This window comes from Electrophorus electricus, chromosome 22, assembly GCF_041902795.1.
Source record: "Electrophorus electricus isolate QZ-2024a chromosome 22, ASM4190279v1, whole genome shotgun sequence".
NCBI classification, from domain to species: domain Eukaryota; kingdom Metazoa; phylum Chordata; class Actinopteri; order Gymnotiformes; family Gymnotidae; genus Electrophorus; species Electrophorus electricus.
In genome coordinates this window covers 6,787,900-6,815,870 of record NC_137518.1, presented here as the reverse complement: position 1 = coordinate 6,815,870, position 27,971 = coordinate 6,787,900, and the positions used below count along the sequence as shown (strand labels likewise).

Genomic DNA, 27,971 nt, shown 5'->3' with positions numbered 1-27,971 from the left:
TGGTACATTTGCTTATCCAATACTCTTCACCATCACTTATGAATTTGCTGAAGTGCTTACTCAGCTCAATGATATTTTTATATCTTTATTGTGAAAGAAGACTATTTTTGTGATTATTTTTGAACGAATCTTTTTCTGCTTCCCGGATTAGATTCTTTAAGGTATTTTCACTTCCTATCACAGGTTTTCAGTTACTTTTCCCACAACTGCCGTTATGCAGTTTCCGTTGTTTTGAAAGACTGAAGGTTAAAAAGCACTTATACTGTAGGTTATGGTAATGTAGATGTACTCTTGAAGATGGTTCCATATGTCCTCGATCTCAAAGTGATGTCTTGCAGTCTCTTAAATCAGTAGCATACATTTTGCTCAGACTAGGCCCCATAAATCATAAAAGCTAGTTTAAGGAGGCTTGTTTCCAGCGTGTACAAGCAGATGGTGAGAGAAAGGAAAAATGCATCCAACCCTCAAAACAGGTTTCAACTATACTGAATCGGTCTTAGCACAAGAGGAATCACCTATAGTTTATTCATAAACACTTAAAGTTTACTTTTAAAGCTCGGATATATATAGAATACCCCCTATCTAAATAACATTAGCAATAGCCATATTTGATGTAGGGTTTTGGGTGAGAAAGAGAGAGAGTATACATAACAACGGCTTACATAATTCTAACTTTGAAATTACCGTTGCTGCTTGAGACAATGTGGGAAGAGATTTGGGGGAGGGGGTTATGGAGTGGGAAGGGAGAAAACCGTTTCCTTTGGTCGCAATCAGTTAACTTTTTCCAGACGTGATCAGCAAGCCAAGCAAGGCAACCCTCTTCAGAGAATGCTTGGAGAGTTTGAACGCATGAATAACTGTCGAGCGAAAAGGCTGCAATCTACGTTTCTAACCGTTGTCACCCCTTTACAAGGTTAACTTCTGGGAAAACAAACGCTGAATATGTTAACTTTAAAATTGGATCGTCGTCGCCTTGCACTCTTTTAACGGGGTGTCAGACGTTTACATTTCGGAAACCATCTCGTTTCAGCGATTTCCTTTCTGGTTTATCGATCACTGCAGACAGAATATCCACGTCGCTGACAATCGTCGGTAAGTTTGTTCTAACGTAGCGTGGTTGAAATGATACTGTACCATATTCTTATCGAGGGTTTTAGTGCTGTTTTAAGTACTGTTTAAATACTTTCAATAGCTTGTTTTCTAAATTATGAATATTTGTTTGCATGGTCAAAGTGTAGCGCAGTAAAATGTGTGCAATTAAAAAGTTGTATGGCTTGCGTTGCAATTGTTCTCTCATATAGATTGTTTTTATTTGTTATTTCATGCTTTTCCTTTATAAAAGGTATCTCCTTGGATAACATCGTTGCATCTCTCATTGCTTTGAGATCTCATGTAATCGCGATTTTTAAAAATTATATGAGGATTATATACAGAATTTGTTCAAGTGTTTGATCTAGGGATTTGTAAGACGTAATGGTTGTTTGTTACGAGTACGTGGAGTGGTACATAACTTGGGTTCATGTGGTCACACTGCATCTCCAGTTACATACCATCTACACCTCTCTCGATCAGTTGGCTTGAACCCGTTGGTGCTTACTGAACTCTAGGAAAAAAACACACAAACCATCCTTCCCCTGCCTGAAAGAAAGTAAAATTACAATTCGTAGTCAAAAGCCGACGTTGCCTGCATAGTTCGTTAGCTAGTGGTGGTGGCTAGTGGTTTTTCCTAGAGATTGACTTACATACGACTAGCTAATAACTTTTTAATAAACGTGTGCTAGCTAAATTAACCCCTCATTTCAAGCTTTTCATATTTTGTTGCTGACTAGTAGTGTTTTGATGATTTAAAGAGTAGTTTGATGATTTTCTCTAAAGATGATCTAACTCGTGTTTTCTGGAGTGAAACAATGCATTTTAGTACATGTGGAGGGCAAGATTGCTTTGCTCTGTTAAAAAGGACATGTAGAATGAAGTCAGCAGCTGCACACAATGGTCAGCTGAGGAAATGGTAATCCTCAAAGAGGTGTCTCAGGCCAGTAGTCTATAAAGATGCGTTTTACTCAGCATTGCACATTGTTTAAATACACTGGAGCCTGAAACTCCTATTTTGCTCATTTTCTCACACTTAACTCTTGGGGCAAGTGCTCTTAAGGTGATGTGGGAAAACTGATCTTTGAAGCCCCCTCTCACTGGCGCCTCACTGAGAAACAAGGCCGCCTCTGTGCACAAGGGCTGCCACTTGGTACAGTGTGTAGTACAGTGAAGCTGGGCTTGAAGTATAGTGTTTCATCCCACTCACTTTTTGTGTATGCTTGGTGTCGAGCCAAATGCTTTTGAGTTTGTTTTACATCATAGAGGAGGAACACGGTTCAACAATAATACTTAAACTGACTTAGCTTGGGCTACAGTTGTCTTCAACGTCTAAAGGAAATTAGATCAAAATGGAATAGTCATTAAATGGTAACAGAAACATGCAATAGTCATTGTTCAACCATAAAGATATTTGGTGCAGATCGCTATGACTGACAAAGGGCCAGTTTTCGTGACATGGATTGAGCATATCCTGGGTTTACAATAGGTTCTGAATGGGGAATTCCCGTACAGTGACTTCAGTTGTCAACAAATGATAATTTGTGTCTGAAAACCTGCAGCCTGTGTGTTTCATATGTAGTGACATGCAGTTAAGGCTATAACACTTTTTATGTTAGTTCATTCAATTACACTGTAAAATATCTTTAAAAAGTCTTTCAATTAGACACTGTCTTTTATCTGTATTGAATTACTCAAAACATGATATTCCATTCGTGTTATGCAGTTATTAAGCACTGATCTCAGTTTCATTGTATTTTATACTTTGAGGCCTCCACCACTACCTTTTATTAGTCCCTGCGCAAAATGTTTTGCACAAGCTTCTTATGCTGTCTTCTGCAGTTAATTTAGGTACCAATCCCTTTTTTGTTCCAAAACTGGAATGTCATTGTAAGTGTTTAACATGAAATCATGCACACCAAAGTTGCCCATGGTTTCATTTTGCCTTAGTTACAGGCAGTCATATCTCATAATTTGTAGTTTATATACATTTATATAAATGTGTCATATACACTTTTACAGAACAGCAGGCCTAGAGAGGGTGGATATTTCCTTACTTAGACATTTGATGGGGAGAGGTAACAAAAGATATGTTTTTTTAGAGATGCAAAATTAACAATTGGACAGGCCATTAATGAAGCCCTTAGATTGGTAGTAAATCTCAGGGTGAAATGTACAGTCTATTGTATGTTTATTTCAAACAACAGACTTGATTCTATACTTGCATAGATCAGAGACTAGCTAATGTGTATGTAGGAGGGTGGATTGTCATCATGTGTCCATGTGTCTTTGGAGGGAAATGAGAACTTCATGTGCTCATGTATGTAGAGGATTATAATTTGTTACATACTTAAACTCAGTCACACCCATGTTAATGATTAGAGGTGTCTATCAATGTTAAATTGTTTACATTATTCCACTTCTTTTTAGTGGATTATTTTGGTATATTAATTAATTTCACTACTAGCATTTGAAAGCAACTTACTTTAAAGTGTGCTAACCTGCTACTGGTGGTGCTCTCTAACAGTGGTCTCCAGAAACAGTGATGCATCAGTTTACCTTGACTCCTTTTTCACTCTAAAACTATGTACATTCGGCATTTAGCAGGCAGTCTTATCCAGAGTGACTTACAAAAGTGCTTTGTCATTTACTCATAGAATGTATCCTAGCCAGTACAGTAGGTTAGAATTCAAGATACCATTGAACTATGAATGCTGATACCTAGAAGTGTGAAACAAGTGTGAGCTCTGTATCAGACAACAGTGATATAACAAACAATATCAAATTATATGTGCTAGAGGTTCGGTTACCAACAGGTACAGGATCCATGGTCATTCTAAATATTCCACAAGTAGACAGCGTTTGAAGACTGCAAGGGATTCTGCTGTCCGGACAGCCAGTGAAAGTTTGTGCCACTATCTGGAAACCAGGAGAGAGAATAGTCTTGATGCTTGTAATTTGATTACCTTTTCATGCTTTACAGTTGAGCATTTGTGTGGAAGTACATGAAAATTCAGAATCCACATAATTCCACCCATTCAGAGGAGTGGACATGTGACTTTAAGATAAATGCCACTTATTGTGTAAAACGTTTTTTCTTTTGCTATACAAAACTCTCTACACTCTCCCAGTGTAAAGGCTTCTATTGTTTGCTTCAGAAGCCAAACTCTTCAGACTTCAGTCAGATAAGGACTGTGAATTCCTTTTTACTGTACTTTAAAAAACCTTTTCATTTGTATAACTAGTACTGTAAATTCTAAGCCTTCGGCATAGCTTAGAGGGTGTAAGTAAATGCAAAAAGATTTAATGCATTGTTTTAAGGAATATTAAAGGTAAACTGGCTTTACATTATGATAGTTTTAACTAAAAGGAAAGGAAGGTTCTAAAGGAAAAAGAGATCTCCAAGATTGTCTTGGGCTTTGTAATCCGCAGCTAAACATTTCAGCATGGTCTGGCTTTATTTAACCCATGAGTAAACTTTTTCTACATGGGCACAGTCCTTTCACCAGTCTGTTTATTGTACGCATGTACACAGCATTTGGAAGGCTAGGAAAAGCGTGGCTGTACTTGGAAGGATGGGCATTGGATAAGGGTTTGGACAGAGGGTCTGTACCCTTTCTGTGGTGGAAGTTAGCAAGAGCTAACTTCATAACAACAGCTTTAAATAATAGTGTCTCTGGACATGTAGCTCATGGGCTATGTGAAATATCAGTGTAGGCTGCAGTAGGCAATCATTCAATGTTTTTGTATAATTTTAGATGCTGTGAGCTTATATGATTATACTTCAGAAGGGAAATCTGTATTGTAATCTTGGTCATGACATTCAACAAAAAGCGGAAACGTACTTAAATGCGATTATAATTGTTACACAAAAGTGTAACAATCTGGTAAGTGCATTATTGCCCTTTCTTTGCTGGGAATCCACAAATGCCTAGTTCATTCTGTCTGATGTTTTGGCATATATAATTTAGTAAGTAAGCTGTTTTCCAGCTTGATGGAGCACACTATTTTCCCACATGGGCTGGAGCCTGGAGTAAATTCACCAGCTGTCCCCTTTGAATCAGCTTTTGCAATGCATCTGAGTAAGTTTGGAAACCTGAAGATTTTTGCCAAATGTTACTCCAGTTCCTTCATTCCAAGCTCCACGTTGTAAGCACACCCTGCAATAGTATGGGTTTGCAGTTCATGATAACACTGTTGAAACATTGTTGAAAATATGATTTGTGTTTGTGACTTTGTCACTGGTCAGTTTGGTAGCGACATAAAGTGGCTGCTGTAATCAATGCTAGATCGAACATTTTCATTTTGAGCAGAAGTTCTGCAGGTACCTGCCATTCTCTCTCCGAAGAATAATGGTGGCAATTTAGTGTTTCAAGTAGCCTGTAATCAGCACTGCAAATAGAATTGCTCAAGGGTGCTGTGGTAAATGCCTCCAGTGCACACAATTGACAAACACTGTAAAAATTAGTATAAAAGATTTTGTTAAAATTTGGCCCAACAAATTATGCACCTTGGTTCTCTTTTAAACTACATTAGGATAATTGAGAGAATTTGTTGTTCACTTTTTAAGGTTAGATTATTGAGCATTATGCAGACACAAAACATGAGGTTGCATTTTATGTGTTCAGAAAAGTGTGAATCCTTTTAGTCTGTGTGACACATTCCCTCCCATGTCTTCCTCTTCCTGTTTTGTTTCCTGGCCCTGAGGGGAAAGGTCAACCAGAAAGATCCTGCTTCCTGCCCTACTAATTTATCCTGTGAATGGCAGAGGAGTTTAAGAGGTCAGATATCAAAATTTACCTCCTGATTTAAGGGGTCAGGGAAGGTTAAAGTAAATGTTGTGGTGCTATCTTGGGTCCCTTTTGGACCCCTCAACAGCACCAGTCCTGCCATGACCTGGAATGGCAAAAAGTTATACTAGAGACATTGATGATGACGCATCAGCTTTTTATTTCAGTATTTTATTATTATTATTATTATTATTATTATTATTGGGGAGCACCAAATAAGCAATTTTAATGTATTTTACTAATGAGCATCAAACCTGCATTGTAATTGTAGTGTGGCCACTTAAAAAATGACATCCTTAAAGCTCAGAATGACTAGGATAATTTTTGATTGCATAAAGCAAATAATGCTAGGAATGTAGTTTATAGTTTTATAATTTTAAAGTGAAATTAATAATTGACATTTAAAATTAGTAGTCTATAGTGGATTTATATCAGTAGCAGACTGTGTAAAGCCGGCTTTGCGAGTCCAGTGGTCAACATTTGTTGCATGAAAGTTTGACTATATGATAAAGATTTTCTGGTGATAAACCCACAATGCTAGAAAATTACAATACTCTGGTTTTACCATTCATTTGCAGCTTCTTTTTGCCAAAAAATACATTAAAGAATGGTTGTTTTAAGACGTATGTCATAGCAGTAGTCACTGAAACTGCCAGAAGATAATCGTAGGCTGTCTTTGGGTCACAGAGACATTAAAGTACATATTCAGAGACTAAAGATTTTAACTCTCGAGCAAATAATATTTTCAAGATTTGTGATATTGGTCTACAACACAATAATCTTCACAATCATGGTGACACAATATTCATTCTCATAACTTCAGTATTTTTAATTCTACAAACCGTCCTCATACCAGGAATTCAGTTCCATTGACTGCTTGATTCAGGTGAGGTTTGGAAACTGGTACTGTGCAAAAGGTTGTTCTTGAGGCCTGGATTCGGAAACTTTTTAAAAAATGTAATATATTTTCCTGGTCTGAAAGCATTACAGTTTGTGGCTCAGTATTCAATTTTTATTCTTTTGAGCATTGTACTAATGGAACCTAAAGGCTGTTTATCTGAATTAATTACTTTTCATTGATTAATAGGCGCTTCTTTTGTGTTGCAAATAATTAGCAAATCTTTATTAATAAGAATGCATTTTGTACCAAATGTAATGCTTTTTAAGATTTAATGTACTTTCAACATCTGACATTTACAAAATAATAATATAAGATTTCCATAAATCATGTACATTTATTGGTGCATTTCTCTGCTTGCTAGGTGATCTAGATAAGCATTTTATGAATTAAATGAAAAATAAATATCAAAATGTTTTTCAACCTAATCTCTATTTACCACTATAAATAGATCTACTCTATCTGTGTCATAATGTTGATTATCACACAATTCACACAAGTAACATTTGTCCGTCCTTGTATGTGGGGGTTAAGAAATGGACAGTCAAGGCAAGTTGTATAACACATTTTCATATTTGGGAGGTCATTCAAATTGCTTTAAATAGGAGAAGGATAAAATGATTATAAAAAGATAATGAAATAAAGAAATGGTATGGAAAGATAAGAATGCTGGAATAAAAAATCAAAATGAAATTAAATTTGATTAAATATAAATTAAAGACAATGCTAAAATAAAGTGCAGCATAAAGAATGTACATTTCTTTTATCTCAATTATAGGCACAAGAGATTGTTGTTGAAAGATGGCTGTAAATAATCAGCTTTTAAACTTAAATTTACATGAAAAAATAAACCATGGAAGTGATTAATATCCTAGCAAGTAATACAAACCATTGGTCAGCACTATGATTTTATTTTTTTGACACTTGGAAATAAAAAATGAAGATACTTTGTGTATTTTATCAACCAGCTATCTAATAATTAGCTGTAGTCAAATGTAGCTACTTCCGATGCAGTTCTGGCATGATTACGCCCTAAACAAATTTGTTAGTAACTATGGTGACTGTGTAGAGAGCCCTGATTACAGCCAGATGCCTCCCCTAGTTGCTTCTCCTGCTTTGGGTATTTAGCATTTTCATTGTGTCTTCTCAAGTGAAAAGACACAAGCTTGAGTTCAAATTATTGTGGTTAAAACCATTCTAATCATTTCACTTTAGACTGCATCAGGAAAGCAAGAAATCTCTGCTCTGGTCAGGGCTTATATAGGTTTGGCTCGTCTCTGTCTCGTCTCTGTCACATCGTTCTCCTTTTCAGTTGTTCTCATGCTCAGCATGGTTCACTCAAACATTGCACACACACACACATACCCACAAGAACTACATCAGGCAATTACTTGTAAAATTTGCACTCCATCCTGCTCTTGGCTGTCTATACTTCAAAGCACTCAATCTCAGTTTTATGGATTTGCATAGGTGATATGAATGGGAGATGTCATCCTTAAAACAATACTGTTTGGCATTTGAAAAGAGTCCAGCAGAATAAAGATGTTAAAATCACAAACCTAGCAATGGACTAAACTAATGCAGGAAAAAATACTAGGAAGGATTTGGTAAATATATTTTGTTTATTATGTTCGCATCCCTTCAGTTAAACATTCTGAATATTCTTACTTTTCCACCATTGAGACAAATCTAGGTGAATTAGGGCTTAACACATTATCTTCAAGGGCTTTCATAGGGCCATGCCTTCAACTGTAGCCTGAACATGACCTGTTGACCTTGACATGACCCCTGTTACTAGCCAGACCAATCTAGTTTATCAGATCACTTTTTCATCCCCACAAGGAAGCACTAAGATATAGAGTTTCATAATTAGATATTAATTAATATCATGATTTTGCCATGTGTGATCAGAATACAGTGAACCTGTTGCACTTCATGCATTACAATATCAGCCCTTGAAGTTACCATTATCTGTTTAATGTAACATACAATTTTTTTAAATCTGAAAACCTCCATTTCTGCATATACACCAGCAGGCAAACCTATTTTTCAGCCTTGATTTCCAGGCAGCAGTGCTGTTAACTAAGTCCCTTGTGTAAGGCTACATTTTTTCAAATACATGTCAGTCATTTCTCCTAGCCAATTGAAAAGTAGGATATATGCAACGAGGCGGAACTTATTTCGAACTTGGTGCATCCAGCCAATCAGCCTTGCTCCACAAACTCACTCTCTAAGCATGCCACAAGCTTAGCAAGCAGATGGGGTCATAGCCAGAGATCTAAGCCTTTGTATCACCCTATAATGGCTTCATTCTCCTCTACACACTCACGCATGCGCACACACACACATGCGCACATATGCCTGTGACACAGAGCTTTTCTTTGTAATGGAAAGGCAGAGACCAGGAACATGGGCAAGGGTGTGTGTGCATTGCAACATGTTTTTAGCATTATAATTTTCATTGTTACAAGAGATGTTACTGATTTGGTGCATGTGCATACTCTGAACTACACATCTGATCTGACATTTTGAGCTTATTGTGCTGATCCTTTTACTTGATCTTTAACTTGTCTCGTGATCTTATAGATGACCTGCACATTGGTATAGTTTGGTGGTGGTGAGAGTGAGCAGAGGAACTGACTCATGCAAGAACACCCCTCCATTTGTGGAAAAAGTGAGCAGACGAGTAATTGTCTTTCCGCTTGGCCTTTTTCTTATACACAGCATAGGCGGAGACTGAGAGCAAAAGAGTTTGAGTGAGTGGAAGAAGGAGAGGAAGAAGAAAAGGTAGATTAAGGCTAACTGCTGGCTGTTTTTCTGCTGCCCTGAAAACATAGTTCGGTGTAATTGCATTGTGACTGGATGAGATCATTGGGACATCTGATGAGAGCAGGAAAAGAGAGTGAGCATAGTGTCCACACTGCTCGTCAGTTCTGCACTGCTCCCTCCCCAAAGACAAGGCAGGCAAACTACAGTTTAGCCCCTGCTGACTCCTGTAATCCACGGACTAACGTCATATTTACTTGCAACTCGATACTTTGTACTTTGTAAAGCTTGTTCTGCCAGTTTACGTTTCTCGGTTTTCCTGGGGAAAAAGTCTTTTAGCAAATGGCATAATGTTTTTCAGTATGCACTTGATGTCATTAAGGACAGGATTTTGTGAAGTGTTTTTTGTTTGATTAAATTGCTGAATGTGGTGAAAACACTAGGCATTCTCAAACATTAAGATAATGCCGCCTGGTCTCTGATACATTGTGGTAACAAAAATCACCCAAGAAAAGGAGGTTTTGAAACTACCCATAATCTCAAAGCCATTGCATGAGATTATACAAAATTATGTCAAATACAGCATTTGGACAGTATTTGCAATGTGAAGGAAAAAGGTGAATTTGTTACTGAAAAATCATTGTGTGTTGTTTAAGTTGTGGCCCTCCAGGTTTAAAACATATTTAGATGTACCATTAAATGGCGAGAAAAATTAAAAACCAATAATTTAATACATAAAAATAAAGGTCTGGATTACCAAGACTACTGAGACCTCTGAATACAAACAGGTAGTTTTATAATGAACATTTTCACAAAACAAGAAATGCTACAAAAAGGGCATTCAACACTTTTACATTTTATCAGGCAAGACAGATTTGAAGATGCCCAAATTCAAATGCTGAATGCGAATGTTGCATTCTTGTGATTCTTCAAGCTAATGACAGAATCTTAAGAGGGCTTAGTGCTGTCTGCCTCAACATTTGGTGTGTGCAGCCTGTCTGAGACATTCCAGCAGGTTCCGCTGGATCCATTATTCCAGAATCAGATGTCATTGCAAAATGTGCAGCAGCTGGACTTCTGTATTGAGGCACTTTCTTTGGCTGCAGTGAAAGTGCCTAAAGTTTATTTATGGAGTCACTCATTTATGAAAATCACTACATATATATGAATATGCTTTCTTGTACCTAAAACTGAGACAGCTAATTTTCTTTATGATGAATTGCAAAAGTGTAAAGTAACACAAGTAGTTCATTTATTATTGTATGACTTTGTTGGGGGTATTGCCACTAGTAGTTGAATTCAGTGAACAGTTTGTGTTTGGTGTGATTTGTTTTCTGTGCTTTCTCAGAAATGTATCTTTCACTGAAAACTACATATGCAGTTTTCCCTGGTCCCTGGTACATATGTAAGCACTGCAGCAATCTGTGGTATGTGGCAGGGATACAGGGGGTACCACACTAAGTGTCCTGGCAACCAGGAAAAAAGTAACAGTTGGTTGACGGATTTCACATCCTCTTTGAGTTTTTGTTTTTGTGGTGTGTGTGTGCGCATGTGTGTGTGGGGGGGGTGGTGGGGTGTGGTTTTGGAGGGGTTTTTTTTGGGGGGGGGGGTTGTAGGAGGCGGTAGTGGGGGAGCTGGGTGTGGCCATATTCTGCTTTTAGTGATTTTGTCCCTGTAGGCTTTCATTAAATCTGGCATGGCTTGCTTTCAAGGGCCTTTTTTTAAACCATGAGATGGGACTTTATAGTAAGGCCACATGTGTTGAATGCTTTGTATGAGTGCTTATCATGTCTTCAGAGTATCACTGACAGACCAAGTTTTCTCTTTGCCTTTAGGTGCTTCTTCGATCCCAATGAACTCAAGGAGATAATCCGTCTCTTTCCCTTGTCAAAATGACGGACATGGCAGGGCTGGTCTCAGATGAGGTAGCAACTGGCCTGGGGGAGGTGGACCCTTGTCAGTTGGAGATAGAGAGGAAGTATGATGTCATCCCTGCTGTAATCTGCTCCATGTGCTGCCTCTTTGGAATTATCTACTGCTTCTTTGGTAAGATCAGACTAAAAGTGGAAATATTCTGTTTATGATGTTACATGAAATGACTAGCCAATTATGAAAAATACTTTTATATTTTACTGTTGCACATGGATGAGTTTAAGGAACATTTCAAAAGTGGCTTTTCAAAAGTTTATCCCATCATCCATTTAGGCAATCCAAAATATATGAATTGATGAGTTACAAAAATGGTCAAATGAAGTTGTAAGATAGACTTTAACAACTTTGCCTACTGCAGGACATTACATCTTAATCTTTTATTTATTTATTTATTTTACCTCAACCACTTCCAATCCTTCTAAGTTAATATAGTTAGTATATGAAACTGGAAAACATCAAACCCCAAGTCATAGTCATTTGAAGTTAAAGCTTTAATGCTTTAAATATGAATGTGGTCATTTTTCTTTTAGGTTGCAATGGCCCTATTCAATCCTAAAAGATGGTCAAAGGCCAGAGTTGTAAAATGGCTCATTAAATATTTGACTTCTCTTTCAGGTTACCGCTGCTTCAAAGCTGTCATGTTCCTCTCGGGCCTGATGTTTGGCTCTGTTATCATCTTCCTGTTGTGTCATAAAGAGCGAGTGCTGGACACCCAGCTGAGCGTGGAGGCCAGTGCGGGGATCGGCCTGGGTATAGGTCTGCTGTGCGGCCTGGTCACCATGTTGGTGCGCAGTGTCGGCCTATTCATGACTGGCCTCCTTCTGGGCCTCCTGCTCGCCTTAGCTGGACTGCTGCTTACCTACCAGTTCTACACCCCAGGCACTGTTTGGGTACGAATGCGCTAAAGTGATATGTGCCAAGTTAAAAATGCTATATGCAGTTTTCTCCATTACAACTACAGATCACTTTTAAGGACTTTGGGGGGTTGCAAAGCATGCCAAGCGTTTATACCCCAGTTAAATATTTTAGTCATTTTGCTTTGGAAAGAGTTTAGTTTTAGGTAGTTAACTGTGTTAAAATAAGACTAGCCATTTACAGGGCTAAAAAAATTAAGGTTTCCAAGAAGCCTGACCAGCTGTTGGGTTTGGTTTTGGTTCGAGGTTGAAATCCCTCTACTGCTATAGCATTCAGTGCATGTAGTACATGAGCATATAAATGACTGCTCCCATTGATTGGGAAGGACTGATAGTCAAGTCAAGGGTTTGTTAGTTCTAACCTCAAATCGCACTCTCCTCTACAAAATGTCTAAACTAAGCAATTTGGAAAGCTTGGATGTAGTATCCCATACTGTCCAACTTCTGGGCTAGATGACGCCCGGAGAGAACACTTCTTGCAAGAGTTGTTACCCAGCCAATCTTTCTTCAACTGTAAAAACTATTTAGAAATGTCATTTGATTAGGATGTTTGTGCTTCTTCAAAACTGTAATTCACTTTCACATCACTTTAAATCTGCTTATATTACCTTTAGAACTTCCATCATGAGATAATAAATTATATTGGGTCAGTGCTTTCTTAGTTCTTTAAAAGGGAATTATTAATGTGTAGTGATGGTAATTTTGTTCATTGTGACTTGTGCAGGTTTCATATTCAAATGTCAGAATTTTGTCCGAGAACACAGATGTTTTATGTATTTATGAATTGTATTGTGCTTAAGCTTTAAATATTTAATGAGATGACTATGTAAGGTTACATACTGTACATGCTGCGTAACTAATGGTGACTCGCGTATCCGTCATAGGTACCGCTTGGTGCTCTTCTTGGCGCAGGCATGCTGTGTGCGGTCTTCACCCTTCAGTGGCAGAAGCTCTTCACCATGCTCTCCACAGCTGTGTTTGGTGCTGCCATCATGGTGGTGTGTGCTGACTATTTTGTGGAGATGCTGGCTCTGGCAACACATGTGTACGACCGCCTGCGCTCTGTCCCAAATCCCGTGCCTCTCTGCTGGTACAGCTGGGTAATCTTGGGCATCTGGCCCGCGCTCAGTATCACGGGCATGCTGGTACAGTGGAAGCTTACAGCAGAAGGCTTCTCGCACACAGAGGGTGAGGGAAGATTGGGTATCTTATTTTGATCCTAACTGGTAGAGAAAAGCCTTAATCATTATACAGTCTGAGAAATATGACAAAGACAAACATGAAGCTTTTGTTTTTTGACTTTCAAAGCAGTATTTCCATTTTGACACATAGCATTGGTATTATAATTATTATTATTATTATTATTATTATTATTATTATTATTATTAACACACAAGCTAAAGTTTGAACATTACAAATCTCATATCTTCTGTTTATTTGGGTAGGAGTACACTAATTTCCTTTGTCAATCTTTGTTTCAGTTATCATTAGCAGAAGGCAGAAGAGAGTCCAGCTCATGAGAATAAGACAGAAGGATGCTAAAAAGCTCCAGCTGTCTGGAGGCCAGGAGGGAACATATCGTCGTAAACCAACTCCTGTTAAACGTTATGCTGGAGATCTCCTAGCACCAGTTAGTTTCATAAGAACCTAATGGTGATTTATCTTCTTAAATAAAATGTGCAAATGTTTTTCACAGGTTTACATGGACATGTGTTAAATTAGCTATGCGATTTAGCTATTCAACTCTAGTCCTCATAAACACGTTGGAGCATTCAGAACTTGCCGTGACCACTAAATTGTGCCCCTTAGCCAGCCATACAGATTATAGTCCTCGCAAAGTATCACTTTACTGTACTCATTGCAAGGTATCACCATATGCAGAAAAAGAAACCGTTTTCTAAATCTATGTTTTGTCTTACAGCAAACCAAGGTCTGAGTCAAACCAAGTATTTATAGTGCAAAGCAAGCATGTCCACAGTATATTAAAGGCAAAATCTTATACATTCTCTTTATAAATAAAAATAAGAAATATACTGACTCCCAGACAGTCCACATGCTTGGCCATGTGAACCTTCTTCCATGCCTATGTGAGATAATCAGTGTTACACCCTTAATTTTATACACACACACACACACACACACACACACACAATGTAACTTATACAAAAAAAACCCTACAAAAAATAAAAGTACTATGATATATATATATATATATATATATATATATATATATATATATATATATATATATATATCTCTATATATATATATATATATATATATATATATATATATATATATATATATATATATCTCTATATATATATATATATATCTATCTATCTATATATATATATATATATATATATATATTATATATATATATATATATATATATATATATATATATATATATATATATCTTGTATGTGTGTTATATGTGTCTTATTTTTGACTGATGACTGATATGTACTCATTCACAAATGTGATGCATGTTTGAGTGGTGCGACAGTAGGCAGTCACATGTTTCTCAGAGGTACTGTGGTGAGAGGAGTGAGAATTACCTTTTTGGTTAATATGACATTATTAGGAGGCCATGTTTACCAAGGGTCTAAGTGGGCTGCACCTTATAGTTAAAACCCATAAAGCAAGGAAATGAGTTTGATAGCACACCAAGGTCAGTCCACCTACTGTCATTTCTCTTTTTGTACCACACACAGAGCTACCTGCAGAGTCTTCGAGACCGTCAGATGGGCACAGGCACGTCTCTGAGCAGCCTGAGTACTGCCAATCACACTGTGGTTGATTTGGACTATGAGACTGGCTCCACTGTACCCCTAACGGCCACCGCACCAGCAGCACGTGCCTGAGTTTGCATTCTATGACAATAGCATTAGCAATCTGGGTAAGGAGAATGCATGACAGCATGGTACTTTGTTTTAAGGGTCAGCGATAAGACCTGAATTTTCTATCACAATATTTGTAATGACAAGATTTTGATAATGGTGATCTTTCTCATGCTATACATTATTTATGGGAATAAGGAAAAACTAGACACAAGATCACACTGCGTGTGGGTGTGATGATGTAGTAAGGCCTTATATTTGTAACAACAACTGTGCTCTTCACTGTCGACCAATAATCAATAAACCGATTAAATGTTAATTTATTTATATAATGCACAGCCCTGTTATGTTATCACACAAATGGCACTATCATTTAATTTTCAACTGTTCTTTATGTAGTATAGAAGATCTTAAACATAAATCGATTTGAAAATATATTTGAATTTTAGAGTGACAGACAGCATTAATACCAGAGGTGTCCTTAGGTAATTCCTTATGAAAAATGGCCTAAAGTGTGCCATTAATAGTAGAAGCTTCTCAGTTAACTGTAGTGCTGATGTAGGGGTATTTTAATTGAGAGTGGAATGTACTACATAAAACTAGACTTTTTTAAGAGTATAGTTTAAAAAAAATTCTAGTGGCTTAATCTAGACAGGAGGCGATTTAGAGGTTAATATGGCCTGTTAATAAGCTGTCTATCAAGGCTATGCCTTACATACACCAGCCACAACTACCTTACTAGAAACTCTTTTAGGAGAACAGTACTCTGTTGCCCTTCTGCTGACGTGTACAGTCTGGGTTAAGTGTCCTCTAGTCCTTCATTCATGGTCCCTGGCCACAGGATAACTATTGGCTTGATGTTGTTGATGGCAGAACACTTTAACCCAGGGTAACGGGTTTTAAAAAACACACCCCCCGCCCCCAGCAACGCTGTTGCTCCCGATGACCTTGGACTAGATCAGTACCCACAACCATGTCTGTATATGTTAGTGTTAATGGTCCACCACCCAAACAGTAATGGTGAGCAGTGGTGACCAGCAGTGGGTGGTGTAGAAGGTGACTGACACATTGTGCAAGGCAGTAAATGGACTGTTTTGTAATTGTTTGTGATTGTCCACTCACACCTGTAAAACTGAAGTAGCAAGAGAGTACAGGTACTATATAGGTGTTTCAACTGAAGTGTCTTTTAAGCTTTTAAAATTTTAAAATATGGATTGTAAAATGTTTTATAATTGAGTTATTTGTATAGTGTTTTTATAGTAAGATTCATGTTTATAGTTTTATGCTGAAGGTGTATGAATATGCTGAGAGTTTTATCAGCAGTTTTGGACTAGGTTTTTTCTGATAACATGATTGTTTTGGGAAAAGTCTGGACACCTCTTCAAGGTGGTACAATGATAAGAGATATATGGACACAGATTATCTACATATTTGTATTCTAATTGTCTTCAATAGTTATTTTTAGAATACTAAAATCACATTTAATTCTTTTTACACTATAGGATTTTCATATTTGTTACATACTACTAAATCCTTTCTGTATACTAAAATGAATTGGTCTTGCTATGTGTCTAGAATGAGCCTATAGAAGATGATAAAGTAAGGAGTGCATTTATTTATTAATCTGTGTTTTGTGGTCAGATTAAGATAATTGTTGAATCTCGATTTATTTCCATTTTCCCAATTTATTTCAATATCATCCGCTTGTACCAGATTATTTCGCATCCTTATATTTACATTGCCTTATTTTCATTCAGACTTAATATTTTCAAGTTTCATTTTTACCATGCCTGTGTCACTAAGTATACTCAGTGCTTTTTGTGGTTGTTGCTTTCTTAGGACATGAATGTAATATGTGTAAAATGTTTAAGAAATTATGAAATTCATAAAACAGTATTACTGAGGCATTTGTTTACTTGTTTTTACTACTCTGTTATGTCTTGAACAACCAAAGTATGCTGATGACCTCAAAGCGGATTTCTAAGGCTGTGTTCACATATATTATTTGACACACAACAAATACTCCCATATGTTCTAAATACATGTTCTAAATATATCTAAATACCTGGTCTTGTAGCAAATTCTCCATCTTAACAGAAACAGAGCCAGTGTGCAAGTGAACCAGGAAATGTGTTGAAAGACAGTTGATGAAATTATATCTTATAATGAATCACAGGACACATAATTTATCCATTGGTCCTGGCAAATAAATAGTGTTACGAAACATTTGTTTTTAACAACATGTCACTATTTGGAAACAAACCTTCATTACATCAGTATGGGCCTAGAACTTGAGATCTTACAGCATGAGGTTCTGTAGCTCTGTGAAATGTTTCCTTAACAACTGGCTGACATAATTATTTTCTATGATAGCTACAAAGACATCATACACTGTCTTTAGTTATGGCAAGGGACAGGGTGTGTTTAGCTGGGGAAAAAAAAAATCAATAGTATTAAAAATCAATAACAGTTGCTAATTTTAATGATGAAAAACTAAATTCGAACATAGAGAAATGCTAAAAAAACATTGTATAAAGTATGCCGAATGTTCGTACTCGGGTTAAAATGTATTAGTTGTTAATCTAGTAATTTTAATAATTGAACATCTTATAAACATGGTCTGACATATCAAACTTGAAATGGTCTATTACAACAAATAAGTATAAAGTGAATCCATAACAGTGCCATAAAATGTATGAAACTGCTTAGCATTTAAAAAGCATACTCTTTCTCCCTACCACCAGCCTTTGGTCATTTAGCTCACAGCCCAAACACTGCTGCTCTTTGCCATAATTATATTAACCTTAACCTTAGCACTTCTGATAGAAGCTGCTGTTCTTTTACTCATATACAAAAGCTGATTCATAATGTAAGTCTTCTGTGAAAATATTTACTGAAAATTTATATTTATACTATTTTTAGTATATTACTGAGCAAAATTAAATCCAAAGAAATACTGAATACAGAAATATATCAGCTTCTAAGAAGTACAAAGGAAAGAATCATATTGAGTACACCCGTTAATCTCTATATAGGCATGTTTTGATCTATACATGTGCATTGCTACAAAATACCAAACCATAATATATAAATGGCAAACATACTCGAGTGTATGCCACTCTTTTTCAGTGCACCGACAATATGGTTGAGGTCTGTTCCCTGAAATTAGCTACCATGTGATAACACGAAAGAACTTCACTCTTAGCAAAGGAATTGTTTAGGCCTGCCAAAGGGAACTGAAATGTTACCCATTCTCAGCTCACAAAAACCACAACATAGCTATAATCACACAGCAGTGTTTCTGAATACTCAAAAGTCTGACTTAACAGTGACAATGTCCCAGAGAGTTACACTGCAGTTGAAGGCAATCTCAAAGCATGGAGCACCCTCTAGAGTCTCATTGGTTGCATCTCATCCAGCGCTCTCGTTTGCTGAGGGGGTATCCAGGATCAACAGTTAGCTGTTCATTCATGCGCCAGTATTTGTCACCCTTGAAGAAGTAGATCTTGCCATTGGTCCATGTGAAAGCTGCATCAGGACTGGATGGAACACCAGTAAAGAGTCGGGAAATGGGCTTTGGATAGATGCTGAGGTCATTGTAAACCATTTCATCCCACTGCCAGTATCCTGAGCCCTGTAGCAAGACAATAAATTCATATTTCCTTCAGAGACACAAATCCTGTCTATCACATAATATATTAATGTATGATGGAAAGTTTAAGATAAAAACAGATGCAGAGGCACAATAAGTACATGATTAATCATTATGCATGAAAAGATAATGCTGAATACTAATAGTACTAGTATTCTAGTGCTGTAAAATGTTATGGATGCAATGCCACTGCCTCCTTAAGGTCATAAATGACACTGCATTGTTTCAGGAGGAACTTTGGTACAGACCCATTTAGTTGCATGCTACCTTAAAGAAGAAAATTTTCTTGTTCTTTTCAAAATACAGCGCTGCATCAATGTTAGCAGGGATTCTTCTCAGCTGTTTGGGGTATCCATAATCAAGTTGGAAATTTGTAAACCGCCACACTTTATCACCTGAAGTGGTTAGGTGGGAACAAGCATGCAAAAGAGAATACATAAAAAAAATAAAAAAAAAGATTTGTGAAAAATAATCTAGAGGTGGATTATATTTTCCTGCATCCTCTCATTCTATCTTGTCATCAGTTCATGACAATCATGACACTGGGAAGATTTTTTTTTTTCACCAGAGTTAACCTATTTTTAGAACTACTGCCAGTGGTGATTCTGCAGTGAAATACATGTTTATATTAGATATCAACTGGTCAGCAAAATCTTTATCAAAAGTCAGCAAATGTTTTGTGCACACATAGATCTCTTTGGTTTATATGTAAACCCTGCTATTTCAACTTTTGTTTATTCCTCAGCCTGAACAAATATTTCTCCTGAGGTAAATTAGGGACAGTGTACAGAATTATGTTTTCCATACATAATTCAGTACACCAATCTAAGGGTAAACAATGCTGGAATCTCTGATTATAGGACTCATGTTCTCTGTGATGACAAATCTACAAGTTACTGCACAACATTTAATGCTCAGCAAAGGACTGACTCAGGATGAGACATTTGTTAGTCATTAACCAACCAAAAAAGATTTACATAAACTTTATGAGAAGCAAGACGCAGCTGTTTGAAGAACATGGCCTTGCTAAGTTTCCAGGCAGAGTCATAGCTAAAAAAGTTCATAACAAGAACATTTCACAATTTTTGCCCTACTTATTCCCCTAATATTAATCAAAAAACAGCATTTTATTGTGTCCTTTACATTTTCTAACAAGCTCTCAAACAAGTAATTCCTATAGCTCCTATAGCTTTGTTGTAGCTACTGTACAACAAAGAAATAAAACTTCTCAAAGGCTGAGTAAATGCTAAATTACTTATGATTTTTGTTTATTTACAAAGGGCACCATATGAAGTCGACTAACACAAGCGTGTATAAAATAGCTTTAAGAAATACCTTTGAGAAAGTAGGTCTTGTTGGTTCTCTGAGAATAAACAACTGCATTAAGCTTCCCTGGCAGTCCCTTCCACAGGCGGCTGATCTTTATGGGAGGGTTATGCCCCACATCTGTTATTGTCCACACATAATCCCCACTAAAAGCAAACGTCTTGTGCCAAGGACCTGATATAAACCAAAACAGAATTTTATGGTGATTATATGAGACCTTTGGAATAAGCATCATGACTGAAATTCATAGGTTTTAGGTAATGGGGCTTTACTTTCTTACCCAACATAATGGCATCAAGCTTGGCTTCACATGGATCTGGAATATCACGTTTTGGGAAAGGTGATGTGGTGGGGTTTGTGATGTAAATATTTTCATCTGTGGTTGTACTAGATATTTTTTTACCTGAGAGGAAAAAAGTGTCAGTATACACAACATATATAATAAGCAACAGTGTTATATGGATTCAGTATTGTTCAAGTTGAGTTTTATAAATTGCATCGTAATGCTTGTGTTATTATTCTAGAGTTCCGATTCATGTTACACACATAGAAATGGTTTATTGACAGTTGCTCTTGTACTCCTCAACATTTTTTGAGAACTTCCCTTTTAAATAAGATATTTGTGCAGATCACTGGTTGAGGATGTTACAGAATAAAATTGTCTCACTGTGCAAAAATCAACTTGTAGTGACAGGTATGTTGTAAAAAATTTTTGTTGTTTTTTTGTTGTTGAGTTTTGTTGTCTGAGAAGCAACAAAGGGTCAAAAATGTATTAAATTTTGGATTGCAACAGGTGTAACACTGTACACCTATCAAACATCATTTTGGTACCTGGCAATGTCTAGTCACACAATACCATATAATTACATCTCATGTTAACTGCACACAAGTTACTTCAAGGAAGTTCACAAAAAATGTGCCACAAACAAACACAACCCCCCCCCCCCCCCCCAACAACAACAGACATCACCAGTTACCTAATGCAAACACAAAGTCATTATGCAATCTGCAAGTAAACACCAATCCCTCACCATAACATTACCGTATAGTGCCTGGATGCCACGGATGTCATCAGCATGCAGTTTGAAGTTGGCTCGATAACCAGTGTAGTGTGCAGCCATAAGTGCACTGCTATACTGGGAATGGCCAAGACCCAGGGCATGGCCTATCTCGTGAGCTGCTACAATGCGCAGATTGGAACCATAGTACTTGCCCTCTGTCCAGAACTCATCCTCATCAAAGTGAACAATTCCAGAAGGAGGCGCTTCAGCATGGGCAAGCACATGTCCTATGGGCAGAACGAGATTCTGTAGTTTAAACGAAACATGGACTGATTTGAGACAAAACTGTACTAGTCGACTGCTGGCACCATCTTACTATGGCTGGCTGCTGGTATAGCACAGTTGTGGTCTAAGACCTTAACATAGTGATACATGATAATTTGAGACCATCCTTCCATGAAATGGCTTTAGTCTGTTGTCCCTGACTTTCGCAGAGGTTTCCCACTGGCAGTACATTAGGATCTGAGCTCATAGTTTAAGAAATATGGGTTGCAGAAATACCCAAAGCTAACTGCAAATGAACTCCAGAATTTTCCTACTGAACTGACTGAAATAATATAGACCAGTGAGGAAATAATACAGGTCTACTTTTGTCAAACCCTGCTGACTTTGTAAAAATAAACAAATTTAGAGGTGATATAAAATTAGATTCTGTACGAGTGAATAATTTGCTTTGAGTTTCCTGATTTCATTACTGCCATTTGCAAAACTGGCAAAGCAGATTTGTGATTAATGTAATGTCCATTAGCATTAAAATGCTTTGCCACTAGAAACCACAAATCCTTAATTCTGATGGGCTGAAGGTGCTCAACAAACCAATGAGTAAGGTTCTCTTGGTTGTAATGTAAAGCTGATGACATCTCTTGCAAGTAACACAGTAGACAACTCCTACAGTAACGCATGAGGAGGAATGGGTGATGACAATTGATCCTTTTGTGCCAGTTATTTTAATGGCTGTTTTAATAACTTTACATATAGCACATCTAGAGCTTTTGCAGGCTATACCACCATACCTGGCCCATCAAAAGGTGAGGGACAGCCCTCCCTCTTATGGAACGAGATCCTAATGTCTGTTCTGCCATAATCAACCTCCTTGAAACTTAGGGGAGTGACATCACTCCAGTATTTGAATGCAGATCTGATGGCACTCTGTGTTTCAGCCTTCCCCATGTCTGGGGTGTAGTTATAGATACGATACGTTAGATTCCTCTTTCTCCAGACTCCTGAAAAATAAACAGAAAAGTTGAGTCACAGGCCTGTATTACACTCACTCCTGAACTCCAGAAATACAGAAATGTTTACTATTCTTGCAGTTGCCAGCTTCTAAGAGACAAATTCTCCTTCGTGAAAATGCCAGAAGAGGCTTTAACCCAATTTCAAACAATGTTTAGGATGAGTCATTTTCCTGGAATCATGACTGCAGGCTGCTACCCTCCCCCAGACTATTATGATTACATTGCTAAGATTTAAGGATCCTCAACATCTTATCTCCAGTCTTGCACTACAGCATGAAGAAAATTGTGTTATACAATACAATATTTCAAGTTACTACATAACAAAAATAGCAATTAGATTATTCCACTTCCTTCATTTTCTCTGCAAAATTCTGCTGCTCGACAATAAAGAGAGTTAAAGATAAAGAAACTCACAGAGATATGGAGTTTACTTACCACCAAACCGCCTGTACTTCATTGACTTTTGGTTGAAAGGGTCCTCTACACCACAACGTGGCTGCCTCATTTTCAAAAGAGTAGCTTTGTCAGGTATTCCAGTTACTGGCAAACTTGACACTCTCTGAAACACTCTGTCATTTATATGAAAAATTTGTATACATTTTTAGATAATGTGTAGCCTTGCACTGGGAATGAAGATATTAAAATGGCCTGAGCATTACATTAGCTGCCTGGTGGAATACAACTAGTTTCACCAGCAATATAACAAAAAGCATATTTTCCTTAAACGGACTGTTTACGGTTTATGGAATATCACAAGAGATTCACGCAGTCTTTTGTCATCATTTATTACCTTCATGGGGGGGGGGGGGGGGGGGCAATATATACATTGTCCTTCATGTTTTGTGCATTTTTACCTGAGAGCTTCTGTCACATCCTTGTCGCTCGTGTCTTCTTGTGCCTGCATATCTAGTGGAATGTTGAGGTATCCAAACTTCTTTAGATAAGTCTGCAGTCAGACAAGTCAGATAATAAAAGGTTTCACCCCCCCCAATATATATATATATATATATATATATATATATATATATGTGTGTGTGTGTGTGTGTGTGTGTGTGTGTGTGTGTGTGTGTGTCTGTGTGTCTGTGTGTGTGTGTGGGTGTGTCTGTGTGCGTGTTAACAAAGTTGATTTTAAACATAGGCTACACAATAGGCTGTCACGCACTAACAGGCAATTAATTAACAGGCAATCTTAATGGAATGTTAATGACAGTCACAGGCAATTTTTCTTGTATGAAAAAGCTATGCCGCTTGTGAACAGTGCAAACACACTCTGAATGTTATTTTAAGAAGCGATTACTCGAAACGTTCTCTTCTCACCATTGCCTCCGTGAACTCCATTCTTCTGTCCACTGTAGTAGAGGATACGGCATATAACGCAGCGGCAAGGAATAATGTTGACTGCACCAGGTTTTCCATCTCGACCGGCCGATTTTTCTTTGGTAAAGTGAGTTAAATAATGAAACTGATAAAAGAAATACCGGTTTACGTTTTGGGTGGATACTCAAACAATATGCAGCACCAACCTCTGCTTGTTCATCCGTGAGGTTTATAAGTTAAAGACCAAAGTGAGTCATCGCTGGTCCAGCTGACCTTAAATAATGCATTTCCGATTACTGCGAGCTCCAGAACTGCTCCATAAGAGGAACAGTTGCGCAAGATACAGGCACTGCGCTTCGTTTTTCGACCTCAGACCAGAAGTTAAACTATTGTGGAACTCTTCGTGGATACTTGAGTTGGATTGCTTCCATTACTTGCCGCGTTGCTCTAACAACTAAGTTATATTGTCCCCAAGCATTGCGTTGATGTTGCAGTGACTGCGCAACTATCTTACGCAAATGTTTCAATCTTTTCAGCAAATCTTGGCAGCAAAACTTCAACGTGTTATAAATGTGTTCCAAGACTACCTGAACCACAGTATGGCTAATGTTTAAATAATATGGCAGAGAGATGTTCTGGCAAGGCAGAAAAAGCTTAACCGACGTATTTCAGTGCCAAACCAACCAGAGCTCTAAGGAAGATTTAGTGAGGTTTGCGTCCACGTGTTATGACTGGGTGAAGCGAGAAAAGGTCGGTCCAATGCCAGTTTAAGGGTTATATCCACACATTAATCTCAATCCGGGGTGCTGGGAGAATTTCTGATGAAGGAGTTACCGTCGTGTCACTTGTTTGAATTGGTCTTCAAAGCTGTAATTTCTGTGAAACGGGGAGCCATCGGACAAGGAAGCGGAAAAACTGCACCTTCTTATGATTTATTTAAAAAAAAAAAAAAACACACTTAAACAAACTAAATTACTCAAGCAGCATTGGAGAATGAGTTCCATATGTGATTTGTGCTATTCTTTTAAGCCTCCGTGTATGTGCAGACTGCAAAGTACCCAGAGTAAAACCATGACATACACTATTGGATCCACCTGGTAAATTTGGAGACACAAAAAAGCTGCTGCTCCATAACACGGAGTTATGTAGAACTACCATGTGATATTGTTTTTTTTGTTTGTTGTTTTTTTTTGTTTGTTTGTTTGTTTGTTTTTTTGATCCAGGCTATTTAGTCTGGACTAAGGCTCAAAAGCACAAAACAAAATTATTTAATATGGTCAGAAAACCCTTTAGCTGAAGCACTCTGGAGCACCACACTTTTAGTGAGGGATTAGAGTGTAGCATGTGACTTCATTATGAACCCAGGCTTATTTCTTACAAGACTTCATACTTCAGAGAATAAGTTTAGCAAAATTGGAAAAGCTACAGTTTGCACAATACAGCTCTTGTATTTCATTCTTGATACACTGTACAGTTTTAGTTTAGCTTTCGTTAGCTATACTACTTCCATGATGGTGCATGACAACTACTTTTGCAAAGGTTTTGATATACTGTACAGTTTTAGAATTAGGCTGTTCACAAATATACAAAACAATCCTTTTCATTGAAACCTGGATAAAAATCTGACAGGTAAAATGCTTGAACACACAGTAGAATCAATCCATTAACAATATGGTTTGTAATAAAATGTTATAACAAAGCATACATTTTCTGGAGAAAAATCTCTATGTATAAACCTTTGTAGAGTAATTTAAATGAATATATATATATATATATATATATATATATATATATATATATATATATATATATATATATATATAAGATTTTCAGACTTGCAGCCTATCATATTACTTATATTTGTGATCTAGATTTTATTTATTGTATTTTTAAGATTAATGTTTCATTATTACACATTATTTATGGACATCTATGGTTTGATTTCTTTGCATGTGTGGATTGGATGGGTTGTTAACGACAACTGGTGAGAATTTCATGTGAATAGCACCTTTAGAAATATATTTATTTAGAAAATTAGTGACGTGTTCAATACTTATTTCATATATATATAAACAGAGATCTGTGGGATGAGAAAGATTGGTTGTCCCGATAATTTATGAATTTATGGCCACAGTTCCTTGAAGTATAACCAGACTGGTAATCGGTTCCAAACTTCTGGTCTGTATGTTTCTGACACCTAGGACGAGGGGGAAAGGTGATGTACAAATTTGCTATTACAAGTTTTTATATAATTCTTATAAAACAGTTTTCTGCCATCACTATTGGAACACACATAGTATTTCTGTAAGGGTTGGCACCAGGCCAAGGCCCCTTCCGGCCACCAGAGGGAGGCCTCGAGTCAACCACGCTACTAATCAGGCTTGATGCCCAACAGCTGGGCTAGACCTTATATAAGCCCAGTGACCCAGTCACTCAGGTCTGGGTCTTTGCTAAAGTTTTGTGCCAAGCGCCTAGCTTCAGGTATTGAGGCCTTGTGCTACACCTCATTTCTTCCCTGTGAGGGTGTCAGTGTTTTTACACATGCTTTCCCCTCTCGAGTCTATCTCTCTACCAAGGTTTCTCTTAGCCATTCAAGTTTCTCCACCATTTTCTGGTTTTGTTTGGAAAGTTTTAGTTTGGTTTTCCTTAGTGCTTAGGGGTTGCCATTCCTGTGGCATCCTTTGTTCTCCCTTTTTTCCATACTTTGCGTAGTGTTTATTTTTCCTTTTGTTTTACCTGATCCAAGATCTAAATGTTCTGCACATGGGCCCACCATCATTAGAGCATGGTTGCTCACCCAGTAGGCTGTCAGTGTCATCACCTAGCTGACCGGGTTTGAGCCCACCTTACAATTTCAGCCTCATCCATGTGTCTCAGGATTGGTTTTAAAGAAAATAATTATGGAAAACTTTTTTTTTTTAACACGTCAGTGCAATACCTCAATCATATGATGTGTATAACATTTTGTGGACACAATCCGATAAAGCTTCAAAAGATGTAGTCTGATTGTGACCAAATTTGGCACATATTTACAACTTATTCCCTATTCTAGAATTTTCCTTATGGGAGTGCAATACTGGTGATTCTTGTAAAATTTATTTGAAGCTACCTGTCAATAGAACAAACATTAGCTATTGGAAGCATGATTTACATGATTTAATTGGCTATCTTATCGCCATTCCTGACATCTTAGCTCTAGTGTACTTAAAGTAAACAATGGGTAGGTAACCTAGCAGGTATTACAAACTGAAGTACATTTTTTGCAGGTTATCAAACATACCTTGAAGATATGCAAGCATTACAAGGAGACCTTTAAAACAGTTTACCACAAACATTTATTATTATTTTTGTTAGATTTCCCACAGCTTTTGCTGATTGATGTTGCTCCATCATCTGACCAAACCAGGGCCATAGGGATTAGACCAAGACTTTGTCAAGGATGCATGAAGTTCAAATGGTTGGTTGAGGTTGCTGAAAAATTCACCATGCAGTGGATTTGCCTTAATCTTCTCTGACACAATGTTCATTTTAACAAGTCTTCTGGGTAGGAATGTTTCCTCTTCTTTATAGGTATGTTTCCAGCATCAGAGGACAGTTACTTGGTCTTCACTTCCTTGGCCTTGTTAGTCAGACAGTTAGCTTTGCTGTCTTCATATGCCTTCACTAGTCTAGTCAACTTGTTTTAGGCAAGTTTGGTGCAATTTCTCAGGCCACCAATGGCACTGTTGATGGCAGACATTAGCTCAATTAGTCCATGACCCCATGATGTGGTCAAGGGTTTTCTGTTCCATCCTTTCAATGTCAAGTTTCAACCAACTGATGATACCATAGCTGTACATGGCAATTGGCACTGCCAGGCTGATTGTGGTGATCTAGTAGTACAGGTTCCGCTCCAACTTGGGTACAAGGTGGATGCAGTGATTACTCCTTGATGATCTTCTTCTTCATCTTGGAGTGTTGGATCTCATCATTCTCATCAACACCAGGGTACTTCCTATGGCTTGGTCAACACTCTTGATGTCTTTTAACAGTAAATACTGGCTCTTTGAGTTTGCCAATTTTGAACATGACCATGGCACATTTGTAGAGGCCAAACTCCATTTAGATGTTGTCACAGAACATCTTAACAATGGTGAGTGCTTATC

At 37.4% G+C, this 27,971-nt stretch overlaps 2 protein-coding genes across 5 annotated transcripts; one reads left to right on the top strand and one right to left on the bottom strand.

Annotated features, from left to right (window-relative positions):
- Positions 1-772: 772 nt before the first annotated feature.
- LOC113592245 (transmembrane protein 198-like) lies at positions 773-17,142 on the top strand. Of its 4 annotated transcripts, none has more exons than XM_027033051.3 (6): positions 773-1,092; positions 11,379-11,589; positions 12,091-12,365; positions 13,274-13,577; positions 13,871-14,019; positions 15,110-17,142. In XM_027033051.3, the coding sequence occupies exons 2-6, from the start codon at positions 11,436-11,438 to the stop codon at positions 15,257-15,259; spliced, it is 1,032 nt and encodes a 343-aa protein (XP_026888852.1). In that variant the 5' UTR covers positions 773-1,092; positions 11,379-11,435; the 3' UTR covers positions 15,260-17,142. The 4 variants fall into 4 exon arrangements, with proteins under 4 accessions (XP_026888852.1, XP_026888853.1, XP_081561537.1 ...); XM_027033052.3 differs by having other exon boundaries at positions 13,871-14,042; positions 15,110-15,247; XM_081705411.1 differs by lacking the exon at positions 773-1,092 and adding an exon at positions 4,284-5,870.
- Positions 17,143-17,809: 667 nt separating this feature from the next.
- mmp19 (matrix metallopeptidase 19) lies at positions 17,810-24,515 on the bottom strand. The gene is made up of 10 exons (XM_027033050.3): positions 24,033-24,515; positions 23,827-23,943; positions 23,364-23,455; positions 22,945-23,078; positions 22,288-22,497; positions 21,256-21,501; positions 20,494-20,616; positions 20,223-20,387; positions 19,155-19,282; positions 17,810-18,869 (listed from the first exon to the last, which is right to left on the bottom strand). The coding sequence occupies exons 2-10, from the start codon at positions 23,923-23,925 to the stop codon at positions 18,633-18,635; spliced, it is 1,434 nt and encodes a 477-aa protein (XP_026888851.2). The 5' UTR covers positions 23,926-23,943; positions 24,033-24,515; the 3' UTR covers positions 17,810-18,632.
- Positions 24,516-27,971: the final 3,456 nt, after the last annotated feature.

Bases quoted from the DNA above. Each gene is read 5' to 3' on its own strand.
- LOC113592245 (XM_027033051.3), top strand. From the start codon at position 11,436: ATGACGGACATGGCAGGGCTGGTCTCAGATGAGGTAGCAACTGGCCTG. The intron at 11,590-12,090 runs GTAAGATCAGAC...CTTCTCTTTCAG, and splicing joins AATTATCTACTGCTTCTTTG to GTTACCGCTGCTTCAAAGCT. The intron at 14,020-15,109 runs GTTAGTTTCATA...TACCACACACAG, and splicing joins CTGGAGATCTCCTAGCACCA to AGCTACCTGCAGAGTCTTCG.
- mmp19 (XM_027033050.3), bottom strand. From the start codon at position 23,925: ATGGAAAACCTGGTGCAGTCAACATTATTCCTTGCCGCTGCGTTATAT. The intron at 23,456-23,826 runs GTGAGAAGAGAA...GTCTGACTGCAG, and splicing joins TGGAGTTCACGGAGGCAATG to ACTTATCTAAAGAAGTTTGG. The intron at 18,870-19,154 runs GTAGCATGCAAC...GTCTTGCTACAG, and splicing joins AGAAAATTTTCTTCTTTAAG to GGCTCAGGATACTGGCAGTG.